Below are 23,915 nucleotides of genomic sequence, written 5' to 3' on the forward strand. Positions count from 1 at the left end.
ACAATAACTCGAACTCATCTGCTTGAAGAGCATATATGAAAACACATGTCTGTCAGCCTCGTGTTCACGAGTTGGGATCAGCTGAGCCAAAATTCTGGTTCAGTGAGTGTTTCCTGTAGCCAAACTAAAAATACATGCAGGTTTCTTAAAAATTAAGAATTGAGAGGAGCGACGCGCGTGGAGGAGGGGGGCAAGATTCAAACGGTCAACAGGCCGCTGTCAGTCAAGACATTTGTCAGGAAATATTTTCTGCCCTTACATCTTCATCTGGTGTTTTGAGTTACGAGCGTCTGGTACAGTGGAAATACAAACAGCTCACATGCTCACGCTGGAATCCGAGCAAAGATTCAACAGGTCATTGCACCATAAAAATGCCTTTCAGTCATCAGTCATAAAGATCAAAGATTTGCAGAGCATGATGTTTGGTAAACAATGCATGCAAATATGTCTAGCAGACCCTTTCCGTTGCTGTTGGGTTAGTCTGAACTGAGTTAAAACCTTCCACTTCAGCTAAATAAAAACTCGTGACGGAGATGTATTCAGATGTCTGAATACATCTGTTCAAAGTATTCAGACAAGCTTTTAATCACATAGTGTATATTGATCTTAGTCTGGTTAGGATTTTAGAATTGTGGTCTGTGGGTGGCGGGAATCTTCTCACCATGCTCTATTTTAGGCTTAGTCAGAGACAGTGTGCAGACAGAATCATTTTTCCAGTTGGGGGAATGTTAGGCTGCCCGTGTGAATTCCTTTCCCCTAGTTTGGGGGATTGACCCCCCGCCCCTTTGCCCCACAAATCTTCAGGTCTGCAACTCCTTTACTGCTGCAGTCCAAGATGGCCGTCACGGCTGGTTAGAAGAAACTAAAGGGCAAAAGGGAAGCCCTCGTTCTCTCAGTCACGTTCATGTGTGATTCCTTAAGCAGCGATTTGCCACCAGTGGGATGCCTGTTTGCCACATCACCCACTTTTCTTCTCATAGATGTTTTCTTCTTCTTCTTCTTTTTTCAGGCAATAACTAGAGTTCTTCTTTTTTAAGGTTTTTAAAACTGTACATGATATATACTCCAAAAACAACTCTGCTGGCTTTCTTCTATTGACTTTGCACCAAATCCGCATAGGCTGGATTGCAATACTGTAAGTGATACCAAAGAAAAACAGCAAAGACAAACACACACAGTCAAATAAATTAAATTGGTTTAACTTTTTTTCAAAAATAATCTCCGCTTTGCTTTGTTATCTTCTGCCTCCCCCATGCCATTGTTGACATATACATTTATCAAGTCTAGATCGTCTGCTTTTGCCTTTAACTCTCTCATTCCCTCTCAGTGTAACTCCTCCGATCCCGCCCACTCACGCCTACTCATTCTATTACTATGTCGCCTCTCTCTGTCCCTCACCGCCTGGTACAGTCAAGAGGATGAAATCACTCTATCGGTGAGTGGCGCCTCCACTGTCACTGGCATCAGACAGCTCCAGAGAAGGCCGTAATTAAACAACTCAAGCTCTGGTAATTACCCTACAGTGGCCCTAATTACCCCATTCTCAGGGTGATTACAGCCTACAGGAGGAGGGGACCAACTACAAAAAGCCCTCCCTGTCTGCATGATGGGGGGTAGGGACGATGGCAGCGGGGAAACCGTGGGGCTTTAATGCAATGTCACTGTGGAAATGGAGGAAAGTGCATTTAGACAAAGGTGCTATATTGGTGTTGACGAAAAAAGCTGTGGTTCACCCTGGAGAACAGGTAGCACTAAAAGAAGCCACAGAATCCTTGAGGGAGAACAGCAGGCTAAAGGTGTTTGTCAGAATAAAGGCTTTGTGCCCCAAAGATTACAACAGCAACAAAGACCACAACAAGATGGAAAGCTGTTCCCATTGATGTACCACCTTGAAACTTTGCCAAAAGGTTACAGTCTATCGCGTCCATCAGTGTTCGGGAGTGTATCTTACACAGATCAGCGCATCTCTTCTCTGTCTCAGCAATTTTAGTATAAAAATGGCTATGCTGTTCTAAGCAAATCGCTCTCTTCCCGCTCGCCTCCATCAGTGAGGAGGTGCTGACTGGGGGAGGGATCGATGCTCCGCTCCAACAGACAATGGTGTGTCGATTCAGCACCTGGGCAAAGGGACAAGGTAAAAGGGGAAAAAGAAAGTGACATTTCAACAAACTCTGAAGAACTTGTGAAATAATTTGTGAAGGTGAGTCATCTTGTTGCTTATAGGACCCACGGGACCATCGCGTACTTGCCCTGTCCTTCGATGGAAGAATGCAGTAAAGTGAGCCCCATTGGGATACGTGCTGCAGCACTGAGACAAAGGTATCCAACGCTTATTAGGTGGATGATTAACTATGGATATGACATTAAAGAGGATTTCTGGTGCTTACTGTAACCAATTTCAAAAACCTATATACACTGACAAACATGCTGTATGATTAAAACGCTAAAACTATATAGAACTTGACTAATAATTCTGACCATCAACTAAATGTACTAGTACTAAACTAACTCTTTGTTTTCTTTGTATTGTATTTGCACAGTAAAGTTAATTATTTCACACTATTCCATTGATCTTTAGGTGGCAGTAAGACATTAAGATTTCCACAAAAAGTACCAATGAAGGTTTCAAACTGCAACCATGTCCAAAGAGCCTTTAAAATGGATGAGGACCACGTCTGTGACCAGTCAGTTGTCATCATCAAAGCAACTCTGGAGCATCAAGACGCTGATAAAATGGCAAGAACATGAAATCAGTCTGCTGTCTGTTAGCAGTTGAATGGGGTCAAGCTGGTGATTACAGGCAATCTGTTTGTGATAATACAGCAATTAACTGTGGTGAATTGTAAAAATTGCGAAATCAGTTGCTGTCAACATAGAAAGAAATTCACATTAACTATTTGCATTCAGAGTCCAGCCAGAAACTCAGATTTAAAACAGAAATTCAGAATCCACGAGTATTGATGTTGTTGCTGCAGGACAGCAAAAATAACTGCTAAATGACACAGCCACTCAGCAGCCTTGCGTTTACAGACTAGAACCAAGATACAACCATTTGCTAACAAGCTGAGTTAAGTTCTCTATTGCAAAGAGACACAGTGGAAATGAGTAGTGCTCATTGCCACAGATCAGCTCAGATTGACTGCAAAGTACTGGCAACCTGAATGCATTTATAAACTAGATGGGATTATTGGCAAACTTTTACCAGTCTGTTCGAGACCGATTGCACGCTGTCAAAATGGAACCACAAGACAAGTTAACTCCCACAAGTAGACCTGAGCAATTGTTCGGAAATTCAAAGTGGTCTGTAACTACAAACCCCGAATGCTGAAAACGAAGTTTTATAGGTTAGCATTTCCTTTATCCATTTCTCTTCCTTTTTGGCCATAGTTTGAAACCATGCGTATATGTATGTATGTGTGTATGTTGGAATGAATGTCTGTTGGTATGTCTGATTATGTGTCTGTATGTTTATATATGCATTTATTGTGAAGAAGCAACAGCTGATGACTGAGGCAAAAAGCGTGGAGAGTTTTTCAGAGCTGTACTGAAAATACAATTAAAATAGTTTGAGGGACGGGTGGTAAAACATACAGTGATTCAGTAATTTATTTATGGAGAAGTGGAGGCATTATGGTGGACCATTTAAAACCTATGGTACCAACCCAATGAGATCGTCATTGTAAACTTTTTGTTTCCTAAATGCACAGACTTGAACAGCTATAAAAGCCAAAAAGTCACATATATGTATTAGCACTGGGATTTAGCATTACTTGACATCACTTGTGAAAAGACTTCATAGTATTAAAGGGGAAAAAACATGTATGTATTGTAATAACCTGCAGACAAATATCAAAAATTGTCGTTAAACGGCATTGAACAGGATGCAAGAACATGGCCGGCACCTTGCAGCCATTTGTAACCACAATTGGGATTAGTTTCGCTAATGCAACAGAACAACGTCATTAGCATGCATTTGGCATTATTTATACGTGTGCTGGAGGATCAGAGTGGGACATCTGCTATGTGTTGAGTGAGTGAGGAGGGCCATTTGAGTGAGCGTGCTGAGGACCCCGATTGATGTCGCACACAGCAAAAAGTCCCTGCGGTCCCATTAGCAGCTACAGTCGGCATTACTGTCACAGCCGTCAGCCGTGATGGAGGGCAGTTCCGCCGCTACAGCCATCGGTAACCTGTCCTGTCTAAGAAACGACACATGGGGACAAATGAATCGGATGCTGCGCTTCCCAAATGAACGCGGGTTGAAACCAGACACACACTGTGCTTTAATGCAGCCCTGAGCTCTTGTGAAAAATCTACCATTTCCAGCAGTGCGCATTTGGCATTCATCAAAATCGATATCACCTTTCAGGCTCATTGTTCCCACTGTGGCCTGTTCTCAGTCATAACAATTCACTTGGGCTTAATAAAAGACGAATTCTGTTGGATTACTTGAAAATATTTGCACAACAACACAATGCGATTTGAAACGTATGTGCATCGGGCTCAGCTGGTTGTTTTCCTACAACGATCCAGATGCAAGATTTCATTACTTCCTTTTCTCTCCTGGGTGAGTAATGATATTGGGCTTATCCACAGGTGCAACCAGGATACTATATGAATCACCACACAAGTGGTGATTCACATTTATGCTTCCTGAAAAATAGTATACTGTCCTAACTACCAAAAAAAAAAAAAAACTTGTGCAAAGGAAAGATAGGTCAGTGCCGAACATTCCCAACTGGCAATTCCCATTGCCTCTGGCATGACTGAATAACCCACAAAACCCTAAGGACCATGCCATATGTCATACTAGTGCTCTTAAATTTGAATCAAATGTCTCTGGCTGTTTTAATAGCTCTGTGATTGAGTACAGAAGACACCTCTGTAAAACAAAAGGCTTTTTGTACCCAAATAGTGAGCCTCTTGCCCACAAAGAACTAGCTTCATTCACAACATGTGCTCGTAGAAAAAATGATTTACACTTTCACTATAATTACTCTGATCCCGCCTGCCCCTTAAGGCTACATCTCACAATGGAGCTGTTTGCAGTTAGCTGAGAGGGGATTTTACTTGACATAATTGCGATGAATATGTAACTCAACCAAGACAAACAAGCACAGATATTAAGAATTCCACACTAATTGAATTAATGCATGACAAGATGTATCACATGCTCAGACATGTTATCTAACAGAAGCTCCTGTTATAGAGAATCAACAGACAAGACTATGGAAGTGTCAGTGCTCGTGCGAACATCTGTGTCCTGTCTGCATCTGAACATCTATGTGGTTTTTGTACAACAAGCATATAAATAAATATACTTTAGAATCACTAACAGGGGACACGAATAACATTAATTATCTCATTAGAATAGCACCCATTAAGGGGAAGATATATTAGACAGAAAGAAAACAGCCAGTTCTTGAAGTTGCTACACTGGGAGCAGGAAAACTGGACGACCATAAGGATCTGAGAAATTCTCATTGTCTAATTGTGATGGTTTAACAACTAAGTTATATCATTTACAAATGCAAAGTCTTGACATGGCTACTACATACCAAAAGTGGTAGAAAGAAAAATAACCTAAGACAGCATCATGAGTTTGATGATGCTCACTGGGAGTGAAGGGGGACCGGCAGACAAGCTGGTGAAAGCTTTACGCTGGCTATGACACAAAAGTATCTCTGATTGGATGCATAGCTACAGGTAAGGGTACACATGGTGTCTTCTCTCCACTGTTGAAATTGCCTAGGATAGATATGTGAATGTTATAATTGTACAATAGCCACATGAATCACATTTTCTTTTCCTTGTATCATGACACTCTTGCAGGTGTCATTTTGACATATAAAACCTACCTTAGAATTGTTGCAGACCAAAATCACCCTTTTCATGACAAGAGCACTTTCTGAAGGCCTATTAAAGCAGGATAATAGACCTCACTATGTTGAAAAATGTTTAAAGAACTGGTTTGAGGAAGGTACAAAGAGTTCAACATCCTAGATCTCACTTGCGTAAACTATATGAAGGATGAGCTGAGAAACCACCGGATCAACTAACAGATTTTAACGCACATGTCTTGGTGCCTGCTACCACCAAACCTCTTCAGAAGTCTACACTTCCTACTCATGTTAAGCAGGTGGTTCTCATATCGGTGTGCTTTCAGCATGCAAAGCTTTTTGTGTTGTAAATATACTGTATATACATGTATGGATGCACAGGCATGTGTACATCTAAAGTAAATACTCACTATCTGACACAGATGAAACATAATTTAATCAGAGGGATTGTCCTGACTTCAGGCAACTTCAAAGTGGATGAAGGAATTTCAGTTAAAAAGGGGCTGATGATAATCTGAACTCCACAGGATTTACTAGAGAAGTACAAAAGGCCACTGAAGTCATGCCATTCACACTCCTTGCATTTTTTTTTTAGCTAAAACTGCATGCCTTGTCCTGCATGCTTGCTCGAGCTTTCCAGTATTAATTATATTTGAAATATTGGAGTATATGTCCAACAAGGGCACAAAGACTTTCTCATTAGAATTAAAATAACTTCACCCCTATAGTATAGTGCAACTAAACACAATTTACAGTGTCATTAATGTTCATCTTTCACCGACTCAGTTGTAGATGTTAAATAAGATGTTTCTAATAATTTGCCCCCTTCATGTAAGTAAATGTGAAACACCTAAGATTGCGAACACTTCTCAGGATAATGAATTAGATTACAGTGCTATCTTTAGCCATGACTTTTGGTATATAATCAGACTCCTCGGGTAATCACTGATCTTGTGGTTCCACTTAAGAGTTTCCAGCACAGTAACATGTGGAAATGAAACTATAAGATGATATTACGTAAATCCTCATTCATCGTTGATTTTCTGTTCCAGTATCAACATGTGGAATTCCTCAAGTTCAGTACTAACTGGGATCCTTTTAATTTTTTTTTTTAAATTAAGGATTAGTTATGTATTTAAAATGGATCTGCTGCTTCTTTTTCATGTTACTTGAAAGTAATATATTTTGTGCCTTTTTGTATTGTTCTGTCTCTTTCGAACTGTCTACCTGTATTGTATAGTTTTTGTTTCATACCGTCTTTTGTGTATTTTTGGTCCATTTATGTACTTTATTGCATTAGTTTTCTGCATGCAATTTAAGCCTCTCTTTAGCAGAATTGCAAACATGCTTTGACTATTTCTCCAATAGCTATTGAATAATAAACTCAAACTAGGCAATTTTTACCATTACCCCTGAAAGGAAGCCACTCTTAACCGGACTATTATGCGCATCACTCTCAAACTACAGAATCATGCTCTAGGATCAAAGTGACATCACATCCACTGGAGCTTTGGCTGTCAGCTGCTCATGCACCACTTAATTTTTGTAATCTAACATGTCGTGCCGCCGTAGCCACAGTCAGGTTGAAGATGCAAGCGTTCATGTTAAATGTCCAGTGTGATTTGCAGATTAAAAACAGGGAGATGTTGCAATAGTTTGAAAAGGTGAGGATTTCTGGAAAAGCTCTGAAAAAAATATGATTTTGTTGCTTCCGTTTTTGACTTCTTCTCGTTCTATACCAGTGTTGATATGAAGGCTTGATCTAAGTAGCAAAAACTATAGTTGAGGATAATACCACAGCAGGTATCTGAACCATAAGCACTGTTATAAATGGTACGGAGCTGTAGTGATGTCACTGTTAATGATATGATGGGTAGACTGAGACCCTTTGTGTTCCGTTTCGTGGCCCTCTTCAAAAGGTGGGTTCAGCACCGTTCATTTATTGTCAGCTGGCTTTAGGCAATATGACCGAAACACCATCTATCCATTTTCTTAATCATTTGTCTACCAAGGGTTGCTGGAGCTTAAATGACATTGAGCAAGAGGCAGGATGCAGGGTGACTCTCACAGCCACAGCTATGGCCGCTTTAGAGTCGCTAATTAAGCTAACCTTTGGACTCTGGGATGAAACAGAAGCACAGAGACTTCCTGCTGTTAGATGACAGCATCACTATGCCACTCTGGAATGAAAACTGATTGGGGAAAAAAAAAAAAAAAAAAACCTATCCCCTCTCATCAAAACACAGAGTCACACTGTGATTATGGTTGTGACGGAAAAGATTTTCCCTTCTATTCTGGATAAAGAGAAGACAGGGAGAAGAGCAAAAAACAAACCCAAACTGAAGTGCGCTCAGGCCTGGAAAATTTAAGATGATGTGAGTGCAGGCCAGCGAGGGAGTGGTGGGATGGGGCACACATTAGTTCTCAGGCATGGTACGTGGCAACCGTGCGAATGTAAGAATGTAAGTATGACCGGACACCCACATTCCCCCAGCCTTTGGTGGACAACGAGGAAAAGCAGCAAGAGCAAAGTCGGTAATGAAAATGGATAGCAGCTTGGCTACGCTGCCTCAGCTCCATTGATCACGCAGCTGTAAAGAGCGATGGACCTCGATGTGGGGTGAGAGCTCTGTGCATGTTCCAATTCTTTTACGATCCATTCCAATTTAGCCTTACATTGATAACTTCTCCTCCAGAAACTATTGTAGCACTACGCTGTTCAAAGCACAGAGTAGATGTAAACACCCCCCCTTTTGGAGCCACTGAACAGTATATATCACTCTGATAAACGCAGATATAATTGGAGACATTTATAGATGGATCATGCCTGCTGTGTGTATGTACAACTGCATTGATTACTTCTAACTGAAGGCTACGTCAATACACACACTAATGAATATTCTGCGGAAACAGCAGAGAAATTAATCATTTGATTAAGTTATTTGAACACTCAGCTGGCTCTGAGTTTGTCTCCATCAATCTACATGATCACTAGCATTTCAGTGAATAATGCTGAGGTGGATAGGGGAGTTACTGGGAGTGGGAACTTCTCATCTACACATATTGGCATGGCCTCTTTCGCTGCTCTACAAACACACGTTAGTCCTCATTCTGTCTCTGAAAAGGTCTCCTTCTGAAGTGGTGGCCGTGTGTCGCCAAAGGATCAAATTTGATCCAACACCATTAACCAGTACTATTGCCATTTTTTCTATATTTTGCTCCAGTCCATGCCTCATAAATGTCATCCCCGTCTGTCTGAGCATTAATCTCTATGAGGCTGGGGCCCAGTGACTCTCCAAAACAAACCAGTCTTGTTGAACCGCTCCCCTGCTGAATGGTAGAAGCTTGGCAGAGCTAAAGGAAACAGAGAAGTATGGATTGGGAGCAGGAAAGGAGGGGTGTCTTGTCCATTTTTTTAAGGGGGTGGGCAGCAGCAACAGTGGGGTCTCTGCTGGGAAAAATATCAGCAGCATTATGGAGTGCGGCTGAGCCTGCCATCACTATCAATGAGAGGAAGAGGCCTGTCAGAGCACAAAGGAGAAAAAGACAATCGCAGACAAAGAATAAGAGATGGAGAAAAGGAGAGAGGAAAAGAGGGCAAGAGGGAAACGACATATGAGGAAGTGAGAGTGAGACAAAGAGACAAATTAAAAGCACTCCAATTAGAAATGGAAGAGACAGTGCAGGCAAGAGCTAAAGAGATCACACTGATTAGAGAGTTAGATAAACCACCATAAACACGGAGGCAAATTGAAAGAGATAGAGAAGAGATAGCAAGCTGGAAAGGGAAAGACAAAGCGACAAAGACTAAGCAGGAGCAAGACTGAGCATAAAAGAAGAGAATAGGCTAAAAAGAAATTAATTAATGAGTTAGAGAAGAATGAGGTGGATTGGATCAAGAGGGAAAAAATAGACAATAGGAGACAGATTTAGATGAAAAGGAGAAAACCGTCCTGTCACAATGGCACATCAGAGCCCGCATGTGGCACCACTTGATAAGAAGCGTCATTGCCACCCTCCATGCTGGCACCCAAGTCCCTCCTCCTCTCCATTCCCAAACCATCTGTGCCATCCAAACACACCAAGCTGTCCGAAAGTGTCTCTAGCTCATGCCATTACCAGCTATCTAACGTCATCCTGGAGCCTGGCTCCCGATGACCAAGAGGGGCCCCCGAGATCAGTGACATCATCAGCCCACAAGTGAAGGAGGCCAAACAGTTAACTCTAACAGAGGAGGAGGATTTGAGTCATGTGAGCTGGGATTCTGACCACAGCAGCTTAATGGTTATTCTGGACAGGGCACAGAGAGAAACTAAAAGATGGAGACAAGTTCAAAGTTTTGTTCTCCTCCCATTTTTAACTCTCACACTGTCTTTCCATCTAAAATGGTTGTGAACAGCTGTGGTTATTTGAGTTAACCTTATATAGCACCCGGCATTGTACACCCGCTGGCCAGGGATGACTGTCATATGACAAAATGAAGACAGGCATGGAACTCAGGGTGGCAACGTTTGACACAAGCATACACGACAAGCAGACCAAGAATCTCATGTTCTCAATGTTATTCGCTGACAGTGTGTAGGAAAGGAAACAACGCTATAAAATAGCTTTAAAAACAGACAATTTTACTCTGTAATGTATGGGTTTTTCTTAGTTGAATACCACAAATTCTGTAAAACCACTGAAAGAGAAAATATTAATAGCAATCTAATGTACATTATTTCTTTGGGAAAAGCAAATATTCATAGAAAATTAAATGTTCACCGTCAAATCTTGAATATAGGTGAGCTGTGAAAGCTATTTCAGACTCACATGTAATAAGATTTCCAGTATTTGTGTGGCCAAATGGATTGTTAAGCTTAGTTAGCAATTGGCCACCAAGACTCCTTTAACAAATAACCATATTCAACAAGTATTTTTTAATATTTTTGATGCAGCAAGAACTGTGACAAAATTACAGTATGTCATAGTTAAAAAGTTTGTGAAGAGTACAATTGGTACCCTTAAATATTACTCTGGCGTCCTCCCAAAATCCAAAGTCAAGCAGGTAGTGTGGTTAGGTTAATTAGTGATTCTGCGTTAGCCCTGGGACAGACTGGTGATGATGTACCCTGCTGGGATAGGCTCCAGCCCCCCTCCAATCGTGAACTGGATACATAGACGGCTCGATGGATGCATAGATAACTACTAACCGTCTGACCTTAAGTCGTCTGCCATTTGCTGTCTGCCAATTGTCTACGTTGTCTCGATTGTCTGTGACAATCAATCACCAATAATCAGATGTAGACCATCCGACAACCACCAGCTGTGAGGAAAAAAATGAGTATTCCCCATCCACTTGGAACTGGTTGGTGGTAATTGCTGGAAAAAGGATTGCTAGAGGCCCACTCACTCAGGCCTATAGACCAGTCTGGCAACCACCTGTTGGTATGGAAAAACATATGTATTCCCCAAACAGCTGGCAAAAACCTCCTTGTGAGTGTCACTACCATACCCCAGTAATTTAAATGAAAGTGACCGACTTGTCTACAAACACTGTCCAGCTACTCTCCCCACTGTAGGGAAACCGTGAAAAGTGCAACACAAACTGGATAAACTATTTGCCTTCAAAGTAAAAGTTGCTCCTTTTGAAACACATTGGCTAAATGTTGCTTCCAGGTCTGTGACCATTCACACTTAGTTGTCGTGTTCAAAGTGACTTTAGTATATCAAGACGACAATAAAATGGTGATAAGATGGAGTCAGTCTGCTAGCAGTTTACAACTGAATGGCAATTACGTTTCCTGTTTGCATTAACATTTATTACAGAGCAATTAACTGTAATAAACCCATGCAAAATTGACATTAAACAGAATTCACATGAAATCCTTGCATTGAGAGCCCAACATAACTTGGATAGATTTTAAAGAAAAAAAAACTCTGAAATCCTTCCACAAATAGTGGCGTATTTGCCACAGATTTAACTGTAAAATGACGTAAGCACGGGCTGATTTAGATAATCTGGCTAATGCTGCAGTCCCAGTAGGGGAAACTGCGGTTGGAGAACATGAAGACCAAGCAAAACTATTGCAACCATATGCAATGAATGCTTTTGAATGGTTTCCTTGAAGGCAGGGAAATTTGCAACCTTGTTTTCACATAGGAACATAACCAGGATACAAAGAGTCGAGTCGAGTCCCCGTCTTGCAAAGAGACACGTCACAGATGATTTGCGCTCATCGCAACAGGCGGGTTCAGACTGATAGCAAAGTACTGGCAACCTGTGTGCATTTATAAATTAGACATTATTTGTAAATATATGCAATCTGTCTGAGAGTGATTACAGTTAGTCAGAGTTGGCTGAGCTCCCACCAGAAGACCTGTGCAACTGATCTTGTTCTCCAAAGTGGTCTGCAACCAGTTGCTCACCACAGCTATTTGCAATCACTGGGCAAACAAGTTTTCCTAGTCACAAGGAAGCTGCTGTCCTATTTTTACTCTTGTGTGACTGATCCATAAATGAATAATCTTAAAGAACAAACTGTTCCTGTTTTCCAGTTCCGTTTGCTTGTAAAATAAATGAATGACTATTGAAGTTTAACTTTTTTTTAAAGTAACACCTACAAAGATGACTGCCAGAAAAACAGCAGCTCTTTTTCACCTCAACATACAGAAGACGAGATGTAATACTTTCACACAATCAGCCTTTTGCTATATAATCACTCATGCTCCAAGGGCTTTGTGTGTGTATTTTCAGTAAAACACAACTAAGAAAGAACAAAAAGTAATATCCGAGCCAAGGTAACAAATCAATTATCCCAGTCAAGGTGAAGCGACAAGTAAAGGAAAAAGATGAAACATCTATAAGACATCCTCAACTGGTCAGAGTGGGGGAAATTCTTTTTAAAAAATGAGAGCTCTTTGTCTTTCTCTCACTCACGCATGCACATTACATCCCTTCATGAACTGAATATCAGCTGAAGTGGAAGTGTTCCTGCACTGCCTGGCAGTATGTAGGAGAAGCTATAACAGTTCTTCCTCCTTTGCCCGGGCAGGTATCCAAACAGCCTCCGCAGGCTTTGATGAAGTGTCCTGTCATGATGTCAGCCTCCATTGGTCTCTAGCTCACCTGGGACCTCCCTCACTCTTAACAACTCCTGGCTGAAAGTAAAGAACAAAAAAATAATAAGAAAAAAAAGGAACAAAGAGGAGGGAGGGCATATCAGGCCTCCTCATACGCTGCCTTTGCCTGTGCTTCTCACTTCTCCTCGGTGCCTTTCTTAACTAAACAATAACAACACAAACTCCAATATGGATTAAATCTTATCTCCAGATTCTCCTCTTTTTTCTCTCTCTCTCCTTCCTCCTCCTGCTCGCTGGCTGTCAGCAGGTTAAAAAATGGCTCGGCACTAGCTAGGGAGAAACAATTACTCATGGCGCAGGCTGTATAGACATTGGAAGCTTTGTACTCCTCTGCGATCTCAGGGCCATGTGTTTCTAATTAAACGGTGTACTGGAGGAATTATCAAAGCTCGGGATTGCATAATGAGCCCTGGCAGAAATCTGCGGCAGGCGGTGACACTCTTTGTCTCAAGAGGCGCACAGTGGTTATATTGAATTAAAAAGGAAGCATGTCAATAAGTGACTAAGAGAAGCATTCCTTTTTATTGATGTGTGTGTACTGTAAGGGATTTGTTGCGGCAAACCCCTCAGATGAATCACTTTACAGCTCCGGTGGTGGCGGTCAAAGATTAGGGGCTTCACTTAAGGAAGCTTTCAGCACAGTTCTGCCTTCAGATCCCATCTCTGTGCTCGTGTGATGGTCACCAACACCCACCATGTTTTTCATCGCACAATACCAGTTGGGCATAGATGGGCACGGATTATTTGGCTCGCCAAACGGAGGCATGTTCATCCTTACGCAGAGAGACACTTCTGTATTAGATGTCAGGCCAGATTTTTTTGTAAAACATCACACACGAGCCTGCGAGTGCTTACCTCACATAGCACACGCTCACACACATACACACATGCTTAAAATCCGGTCTCCATGGTGATTGTTTTAGTGCCCATGTGAACTTGCCCCCTGCATCTGTTTATGTTTGTTGGATGCTGTAAAAAAAAATAAAAAATAAATTATTCATAACCACATGACCACTATTCTCATTTTCTAAAGCATTCCCCGAACAGCATAAATGAAAACAATAAATTCTCTGGTCAGAACACAACACAAAGAAATAAGTACAAGGGGAAAAAAAACAACTGTTTTCTGGTTTCTTTCGAGGCATGCAATCTTGTTAAACCCTGGTCATATTTTACTGTGGATTGCTGTAGACATGATTCACATGCTCAGCGCCGATGCACGCCACCATCACAGCCGCCGGCACACAGTCCAAGTTGAAGGTTTACACGTCTTACAAGGAGAGAGGCTGGAAAGGGACGCCTGCCTGCCGAGTGCCAAAAAAGGCCATTTAGAGCTCCGAGTCCATCTGGTGGATGAACAGTGAATCACATGTAGGTCACGCTCCACTTTTCACTGTCATTTTACTTCATCCTAATCCTGTTATTTTAGTATTCAGCGTAAACTCTAGCCAACAGTTTAGAGCAAGCACTGCTAAAGCAAATTGGATTTTCATGGGGTACATCTCTCATGCAAACATACATAAAAAGATAAGCCTGGACGCACACAAAAATGCAGGCAACTCAGTGTGAGTGGCTAGGATGACGCCAGGAATAATGTGAGGCATGTGTGTTGGAGGCCGTCTATGTTATGCGTAGCATGAATCTTCCTCTGGCAGAGGAAAAGGAGTGAGTGTCTGCGCAGCGGTGTGCTGGAGTCATCCAGAGTTTCTCTTACATGCAGAGAAACACACACACTTGTGGTCACAGTATTGGTGAAACTTTCCTTGCCACACAGAAGACAGCTTACCAATGTCTGTTGTACCGTCTGAACAAAAACCACACTTAAAGTTCAAACTATCATATAAATCTTAAATCCGTCTAGTCTAGAAAATCACCTGAGAAGGAAAAGTAGAGAGAAAAGCTGTGCTTGCATTAGACTCCTAGTTTTATGGATCAGATGCATTTTTACAGTTCTTTCATTTACATATTTACTCAATCATCATATTTGTTTATGTATGAAACTATATAGCTTTGTATCCGCACATAGTAGTATTAAAATGGCAATTCATAATCAATATGCCGTGTCGGCTGACTTGCAAAACATGACAAAGTGTTATATTTATTCATTTTTAAATTTTGCATAGGTGGTCAGTAAATCTTCAAACATTATGGAACTACCTTAGAAACCTTACAGCTTCATTTGAAGAATGAAGCTGTAAAGCTGCAAGAACTGTTAACCAAGAGATATGACATGTGCTTTCTACACAGCTTCCTCAGCAGGAAGAGTTGGGGGGGTTTTCAGTATGTTTATATTCTTTGTTAGCTGTTCTGCATGAATTTACATAATGCATCCTTAATCAGAGTTTTCCATCATTTGGAGAAGTTATATGTATCAAGATCACATTCTAATAACAGACGCAACGAGAAATTTATAGATAATTTTAGTAGCACGATATTTGGTTCCAACATACAACAACACTTTTCTCTTACTGTCTCTTATTTGCATCACTAGTGCACATAGTACAATATTTTTCAAAAGCAAACAACTTTATCATAAAATAACTTTATTAACAATTTAGAGTTCCACTGAGATAGGTTCACTCTCAACTGCAGGAACATCCTCAGGGACTGTGGTCCATATTGACATGATAGCATCACACATTTGTTGCACATTTGTCTGCTGCACATCCATCATCTTCTTTTACCACATCCCAAAGCTGCTCTATCAGATTGAGATCTGGTGACTGTGGAGGCCATTAGCTGTCATGTTCAAGAAACCAATTTGAGATGATCTAAGCTTCGTGACAGCCTGAAAGAAGCCGTCAGAAGTTCGGGTCAAAAGGTGCCAAGAAAATATCCCCCACACCATCACACCACCACCAGCCTGAACAATTGAGACACAGCCCCAAATTCTGACCCCACCAGCTTAATATTGCAGCAGAAATCAAGACTCATCAATCAGCCACCATTTTTCCATTCTTCTGTCTAATTTTAGTGAGCCTGTGCAAACTCTAACCTCAGGTACCTGTTCTTAGCTGACAGGAGTGGGACCTGGTGTTGTGTTCTGCTTCTCTTGTGACCTCAACAAGGCATTTTTACCCAGAGACCTGCAGCTCATTGGAGATTTTCTCCTTTACAAATCATCTTGTGTAAACCATAGAGGTGGTAGTAAAATCAGCAGTTTCTCAAATGCTCAATGTAGCCCGCCTTACAATAACCATTTCATTTTGATGCTCGGATTGAATATCAGCAGGTTTTCTCTATCATGCACATGTGTCTAAAACCATGTGATCAGATAATTGTGTTAAAGCGCAGCTAAATTAGTATACCTAATGAAGTGGCTGGTGATTGTCAATCTTGATTGGATACGCCAAAAATCACGGTCACAGTGTAGAGTTTTAGATACCCTAAGTGAACCTCCCCCAAAACAGATGCAAGTCCTGTTTGGAAATCACATCCGCCTGCAATTATTTTGTTTGCAAATATGTTCCACAGATGGGATGCACCAGACACCAGGACCCAGTGCTGCAACATTCAAAGTCATGTTCACCGGATAAATCCTGATTTATTGGGACACATTTCATGTAAGCCATGCCGAAAAGAAAAGACTCCACAGCTGCACACCTCAAGGCCTCACACGCACCTTTCTGGCTGCACGGAAGGAAATCAAGGTCGACGCTTCAAGATATGAATGCATAAACAGTAAAACACTCCCATGAAATTCCATACACTATTTATATTTCTAAATCTGCCCGAGTCATTCATAGATGTCAACACTGTACTCATATCAAGGCTAAGATAGAGACAAATACCTCAAACGCACTGCTGCCGTGAAACTGTCAATTTGGATATTAGTTTGTGTAAACATAATTTCCCGTTCAGCCACGGCACGAGCAAATCCATATGGCTGTTTTTTAAGCTGCATTAAAGGCGTTTGAGGAAAAGAACGTTGGATGATTAAGTCAATAAAGACGGATATGATTGTTGACAGATGTTGGAGAAGTCAGAGAACTCAGTTTAATTATTGGGAGGTTTGTGTCAATACTCGGCATTAGGGTAATGCACATTTGAAATAAGGATTATTAGCAAAGATTTTAGATGGTAAAATAAAATTAACCCTTAGTTCAGTTAGAATAACTATAGTTAACATTTGTTATTTCCAGCTGCAGTAATTTAGATTGGCCAATATCATTTGTTCTGGGACCATCCCATCCTCCAGTGCCTACATGTGAAAAGCACTCAGTAGGTCAAACACAACACAACAAGAACAGGGTGGGATAGAGGTGGGTTGAAAAGTAATTATAGATAGGGTAAGTCAGATTTAACAGTGTGCCATGCATCAAATTTGACTACTTGAAAGGGTCCCAGCTGATATGCTAGGATTGTAGTTTCCTTTATCATTGTCGTTCATTGGTGGGATTTTGCAAAGCAAGCAGCAGTATAGTCAGTAGGATTCTATAAGACACAGTGGAGATCCCCAACACAGCTCATGGTGTTGGGGATCTTGACAAAATTGATGACATTAATACAGAAAAGAAGAGTCAGAAATAACATCTGGAAAGCCTCTGACTGAAAACAGCTTCATTTTTCAGCATGACAGGGATCCCAAATACACTGCGAATACAGTCAAAGCTCACGTGGATAGAAAAATGCATCAGTCTGTCCTCCCCAGACCCTGCACCTTAACATTACTGAAGCAGTGTGGGATCATCTTGACAGAAAATGGAACAAAAGGCTGCCAACATCCAAACAAGAGCTTTCAATGTCCTTCAGGAAGCCTGGAGGACTATTCCTCAAAATGACTTAAAGAAACTACAAGAAAGCTTGCTGTTGGAGTTCATACTGTGATGAAGAGTAACGGTGGTCAGACCAAAGATTGACTTTGAAGCTCATTAGAATTGTACAAACTCTGTTTTTTGCCTTATATACCATATTTCCACATACGTTTGCACATAAGTTGCACATGAGGGGTGGCTCAAGGTTCTTGGACAACACTGTATAGCTAGTGGTCCCATACGCAGTTTATAAGAAGCTGAATCGTTTTTGAGCAGCTGGAACAAAGTATTTTGTCTCTTTTTTTAATGAGAGTGACTGTAGTATGACTCAGTAAACAGCCCGAATCTCTGGATGACAGTATCAAAAGATGCTTACAGATATGCAAAAAAAAACACCATTTGGCAAATGCTTTTGGAAACAATGTGTACGACAACATGATGCCTGGGCTCATTTAGTCTAATTTCTTTATTAAATTTTGTTTTTCATTTTCAAACTCCAGACATCTTTCCCCTCCCTATCAACCAATTTGCCATCTGTCTTTATTGCAACCATTTAAATCCTCAAGGCCATACGCTATGATGGCAGAGCGCCTAATGTTTGTGTGTTTACTTCCTAAAGGGTGAGAGAGAGGCTGTTTACTGATTAAAAACTCTCCCTCTCTGTTTCTTGCTAAGCTCACAGCACTCTCATGACCAAGTCAAGGTCACTCCCATGCTCTCCTCCACGCCATCAATCTCAGAGGAAGAAGCAGAAACTTCCTCTCACGATATTTGGTTCCTGTGCGTCCCTTTTTTTGTGTATGATGAATACAATCTCCCTCCAAATATCATAACTTCTTCCTCTTCCATTCATCTTTAACGCACAAACAAACACAGGTTGACAGACAAATTTGTTTTTATGCAGCAGTCCTCTCCATCCAAGCTCTGCTATGTAGAACAACCCCACTTCTCTTTATTTTCAGTCACTAAAAATGTGGTATTATTGATATCGCGGAGCTTGAAAAATACGCACACAGAAAAGACTATTTTTCGAGTATTTTTGCAAAACAATCTCTGCCATTTATTCTACATTAATGCTGCTTTGAAGAACCTTTCAAAGCTGAGCATGTAGTTTTTGTTTCTGCTTGCTAATCACATCCATAGGGTGTACAGACAGACTACAGCCAGCCTGTAAAAAGTTTAAAGACTTCAGCCCTCGCTTTAAACAGAAACACCACTCAGCTCGTATAAATTACAGTGTATAGACACCATCAGTAAATGCCAGAGAGGCCATGTTAAAGTAAAGCACCCCTGACATACTTGAAGCATGAAATTCCATAGCCTTGTTGGCCTACTTTGCCACATGTAAGCAACACAACATCCATCACTTTCAAGCTTTTTTTTTTTTTCTTTTTTGACTCAGCAGACACTTCTCTTTGACTTGTGCTGGGAAAAAAGTCAGTTAAGTACATTGTAATGTAAGCAAATTTGATCACACACACCACAAATCACAACAATCTATTCGGTTAAAAGAATGGGCTTTGCACAAACACGGCGATACACAAACCTAGATTATATAAGCAGGATAATTTAACTGTCAGTATTTATCAAAATGGTTGATGTTGGTCAGTACACAATAGGACATCCCCCTGACTTTGTGCCATCTCACAGGAAGTGTGAGTCAGAAACCGCAGCGTCCTGTTACAACTTCTAAACAAATTCCTGCTTTATCATCGTTTAAACAGATACCGCCACGGTACCTGTGCTCGAAGTTCAATCTGTCACAGCGTGGCTGCCTAACCTCGACGCCACCTCGACATCTGTTTGTTATCAATCACCGCCCTCATCAACCTGACGCTCATCATTATCAAAAGGAAGGCTTTTGAAATGCCGTCTTGAAACGCTTTCTGAAGTTTGTTTCTATCTAAGCTCATTCTCCCATGGACAAAGACCCTCCAACGCGCACAGTGAAACATACACATGAATACCTCCGAAACCACAGCTTTCTCAGCTATGGGTACTGAGAAGCAAGTGAGAAACACTTTGGGGCATGAGGCAGGCACTCATTGCCCACATTTCAAATTACTGTGTATGAGGAATCAAACATACGACAGCAACTCGATGCATTTAGACATGCAGAAAGATTCAACTTCCTGTATACCGATGGAAAGCGAACCTTTAAACAATTTAGCCATCATTTCATAACTTCTTGACCAATTCAGGCTCAGAGGAAGTCTGGAGCCTGTCTACACTCCTGTGGAAAAGAACGTTTTTACAAGACTTTCAGGAGTTCTGTGACCCCATGATTCATTTGCTTATAGAACTACCTTTAGCAGCAATAAATTCAAGTACTTGTTTTCTGTATGACTTTATCAGTCTCTCACATCATTGTGGTCCAGTATTCTGGACCCCAGTGTTGCTTCAGTTCATTGGGGTTTGCAAGGATTCGTTTATGTACTATTCTTTTAAGGTCCCGGCACAGCGATTCAGTTGGGTTGAGGTCTGGACTTTTACTGGGCCATTGCAATACCTTGATTATTTTCTTTTTCAGCCCTTCTCTTGTAGATTTGGTGCCGTGCTGCAGATCATTTATTCTTTGCATCATCCAATTTCAGCCAAGCTCTAAAGTACTTTGGTATACAGAGGAGTTCATAGTTCATAAATCCATGAATTTATACATTTAAAATTTGATTAGGAGCACCTGGTTGCTCTTAATTTTTATGAGTCAAAGATTTATTTTTTCACATGACTGTAGCTGTCACTGGGCAAAAGGTCGGGGTACACCCATTGACAGGTTGCCAGACAAAGACAGCAATTCATGCTCACACCCACACTTAATAGCAAATTCAGAACAAGCAAATAAGCCAATGCATATTTCTTTGAACTGTAGGAGGAAAACCACAACACCCAAGAGAGAAAGCCTGAACCCAAAACATTCTTACTTCTTCTGGAAACAGTTTATCTCCTTGTTGGTACTTTCTAAATGACAATCAAAGTATTTGTTGCTCAATTAGGACACATATTAGGTTTTGATCAATGTTGACGTGCCGTTCTTCAGTCTCCTAGGCTTTGACGTCCAGTGTTGACATTATCTAAACACGCCACGTCCTTTCCTATGCTTTGATCTCGTATGAAATCTGTCAAACACATTTATGGCCACAGCTAATGTGCTACAGACCAGACGCAAACTCGCTGAGAGGTGAGTCACAGTATAAAAGTCGGTGCAGATTTAGAAACAAAATCTGATGCAGAATTGGTTTTGATTGGGACTAAACAGGAACTGGTATGACTTATACTTTCATTTCCGTAGTTTATAACAGAAAATTTGAATGTAATTGCACTGTTCCACGTACTAATTTGTGAGTGGTTAAACACCGGCAGTACTTGACGCATACTCTATTACAAAGGTAAATTTTATATTCTTTCAATACGGTACTGTGCAAAGGCCCTCTGTGACGGAGTTACACCGTCCCGGGCCGCAGACAGCTGATCTGGGCGCATACACGCACCACCACCATTAGTTTCTACAATTACCGTGGTATGGTGTTCCGGGGTTCAAATAGTGGGTTCGCGCGCGCTTGAAAGGTCACGTGAACTGCATTATTTGAATTTCTTTATATTTTCCTAGGAAAATGAGAAATCTGTGCAAACATTCATGGAAATACATTTTATAACACTTGAAAGTCAATCTTTGGTGTGACCACCTTTATTCTTTACCACAGCCTGAACTCTCTCAGCAAGCTTTGTCATAAGTACTTGTCGGGAATAGTTGTCCAAGATTCTCAAGTGACATTCAAACTTTTTCCTTGGATGCTAAGTGTCTTTTGTTCTGTTCCATCTCAAGTTGATCCCACACTGCCTCAATGTTGAGATCCAAGGTCTGTAGGGGCCAATCCATGTTTTTCTATCTAGGCATGTTTTGACTGCAGTGACAGTGTATTTGCCAATCAGATGTTTTCCAGATAGTAGTGCATGGTAGATCAAAATCTGACCATACCTTTCTGCATTCATAATTCCATCAGTTTTGACAAGATCTCCAGCAACACTGGCTGAAATGCAGCCCCAAACAATGACAATGCATCCACCGTGTTTTACAGATGGCTGTAGATACTCACTGTTATAGTTTTGGCCTGACCTGACCTCCATAGATACTGGCGATGATTTGAACCAAAAATTTTAAATTTGGATTTTTAAGGACACACTGCAAAGGACCACACCATTTAATTACCACAACTAAGTATTTCTGCACATATTGAACACAGGTGTATTTCTTGAGGCAAAAGTGGTCGCACCAGATTTCTTTTTTAAATTTTCTTTTTTATGACGGCTCAACAAATACCTTGCATCCTAAGAAATGTTAAATGTGTGCTGTCAGGCTAATTTGCAAGGGTGCACATGCTCTTCTGTGAGCAACACTGCCAGTATTTCAGTGTTACCTTGTACATGCAAACATGCATTCATGGTCCACTGATAAATGAGACTGCAACATGTGTTCTTAGGTAACTTTAAGACGTCTTGCTGAAATATCATCCGGCTACAATGTGATAGGTAGAGAGGATATAAGCAGTGTGTATTTGTCCTTGTGATGCAAAGAGGCCTCAACACATGGAGAGTGGTGAATCTCCAGCTGCTCCCAATTCTCCCTCATGGGTGTTTTCTGGCCAAGGGTACAGACGGCATGCTAATGTGTATAGCCTCTTGGTTGTGTGCGTGCACGTGTGTTTCTGTCTTGTCAATGTCTCTACATTGTAGCATGTGTGACATCTGCAGGAAATGAGAGCCACCCTCCTATAGTTGATGAAGACAAAGGGACTGACACTTTCTATAGGCTCGCCGAAGCCAAAATGTTGGAGAACATCCAAACTCTTTTTAAAACTTTTTTCCTAAATGGGTGACAATGATAGATCGCCCTGAACTGGCGCAGCGTCTTGTAAGTAATCTGGAGCAGGGCAACGAAGAGAAAGGGGGAAGCTGGTGCCTCAAAGACAAAGAGCTTGAGCATATGGCAGCAATATAGCACAAACAATAACGCACAAATATCCTATGTGCATGGCACAGTTCTTTAAGATATGGAGATTTTTCCTCAACAATAGCCTAAAACCACACAGACATGCACAAGTGCTGCGCCACAAATAAATGCGGTTTCAGCTGGGAACGCTACGAGATTTTTCCGATGTGGAATTGTGGAAGACCCCACACGTAACAAAAGCTTTCCCACTGCACTCGTACTTGAGCTCACACATTATATACAAAGTAAGATGTCCATCCAGCTCACATTATCTTGCAAGACTTTGACTCTTTATTTACTACAATGCACAGATTAAATACAAAGGGACAAGATTACAAAACCGCCCAAAACCATGGCTGTAAAACCATAATGAGAAGATTAATTGAAGAGTAAAGTGGATTTGATGTGTATAATCAGCAGGCACTGTTTGTGCTCATCTGTTACCGTAAGTAGCCGAGCAGTGTTTAGTTCTCACGGGTATCAGAGTTTGCAATTCAATCAGTGTTTAACGCACAAAAGAGACCTGCAGATTACATCAAATGTGTTAGTTCCAACTTGGCAGATTTCTGAGGTCCTGTCAAAGCAATCTTTTCAAAGACTAGAAGTGAGTCTGGTAGGAGTATCTACTGATGTGTGAGAAAGCCACTCTGAACATATGGCAAAACCGAAAGGGTTCAGTCAGGTCAACACTAAGTTGTGCAAGTTTGCATCTCTTCAAATGATAAATCTTTGTCTCCCTCTAGTGGATTTTCTTTTACTTTTACCTAAGCTTTCGTTTTTCTTGGATATATGCATATGGTGTAATTCAAACATATGCTGCAAAAATGATAGATTTCTCTGGGATAAACGTATGATTCTGGTCTAGATAAATAACAAATTACTAATTAATCACATCAACTAACACAAAGCTGGAATCACAGCATCATAGGCATCTGTCCAAACAGAGTTAATATTACCCTTTCATGAATACAACACAGTTGTTTAAATGCAACATTTAAACATTTATTTTTGAGTTCTAGAGCCACATTTCAAAGAAAACAGTCAGTAGTTGAAGCACGTGCCAGTGTCATATCATCAACAACCAGTTACATATATAAGCATCCAAAATTTTAATTTATGAACTACTGAAATCTTCAGGATTTGTCCTTTAATTTCTCATCTTCACTTTTAGACAAGGATAATCGAATTTACTTAAAGTGCTACAGTAAATAC

General features: G+C 40.9%; 1 protein-coding gene across 2 annotated transcripts in view; it reads right to left on the bottom strand.

Moving 5' to 3' along the window:
* Positions 1 to 1,769: 1,769 nt before the first annotated feature.
* tspan11 (tetraspanin 11) overlaps positions 1,770 to 23,915 on the bottom strand; it is a 40,372-nt gene continuing 18,226 nt past the window's right edge. For both annotated transcript variants that reach the window (XM_085436680.1, XM_085436683.1), the window contains one exon: positions 1,770 to 2,117. In XM_085436680.1, coding sequence (XP_085292806.1) covers positions 1,791 to 2,117 — 327 coding nt within the window. In that variant the 3' untranslated portion in view covers positions 1,770 to 1,790. The remainder of the gene's footprint in view (positions 2,118 to 23,915) is intronic.

The sequence above is a fragment of the Copadichromis virginalis genome, linkage group LG17 (genome assembly GCF_057382275.1).
Source record: "Copadichromis virginalis isolate Kocher_CV1m ecotype Utaka linkage group LG17, C_Virginalis_male_GT1.1, whole genome shotgun sequence".
Classification (NCBI taxonomy): Eukaryota; Metazoa; Chordata; class Actinopteri; order Cichliformes; family Cichlidae; genus Copadichromis; species Copadichromis virginalis.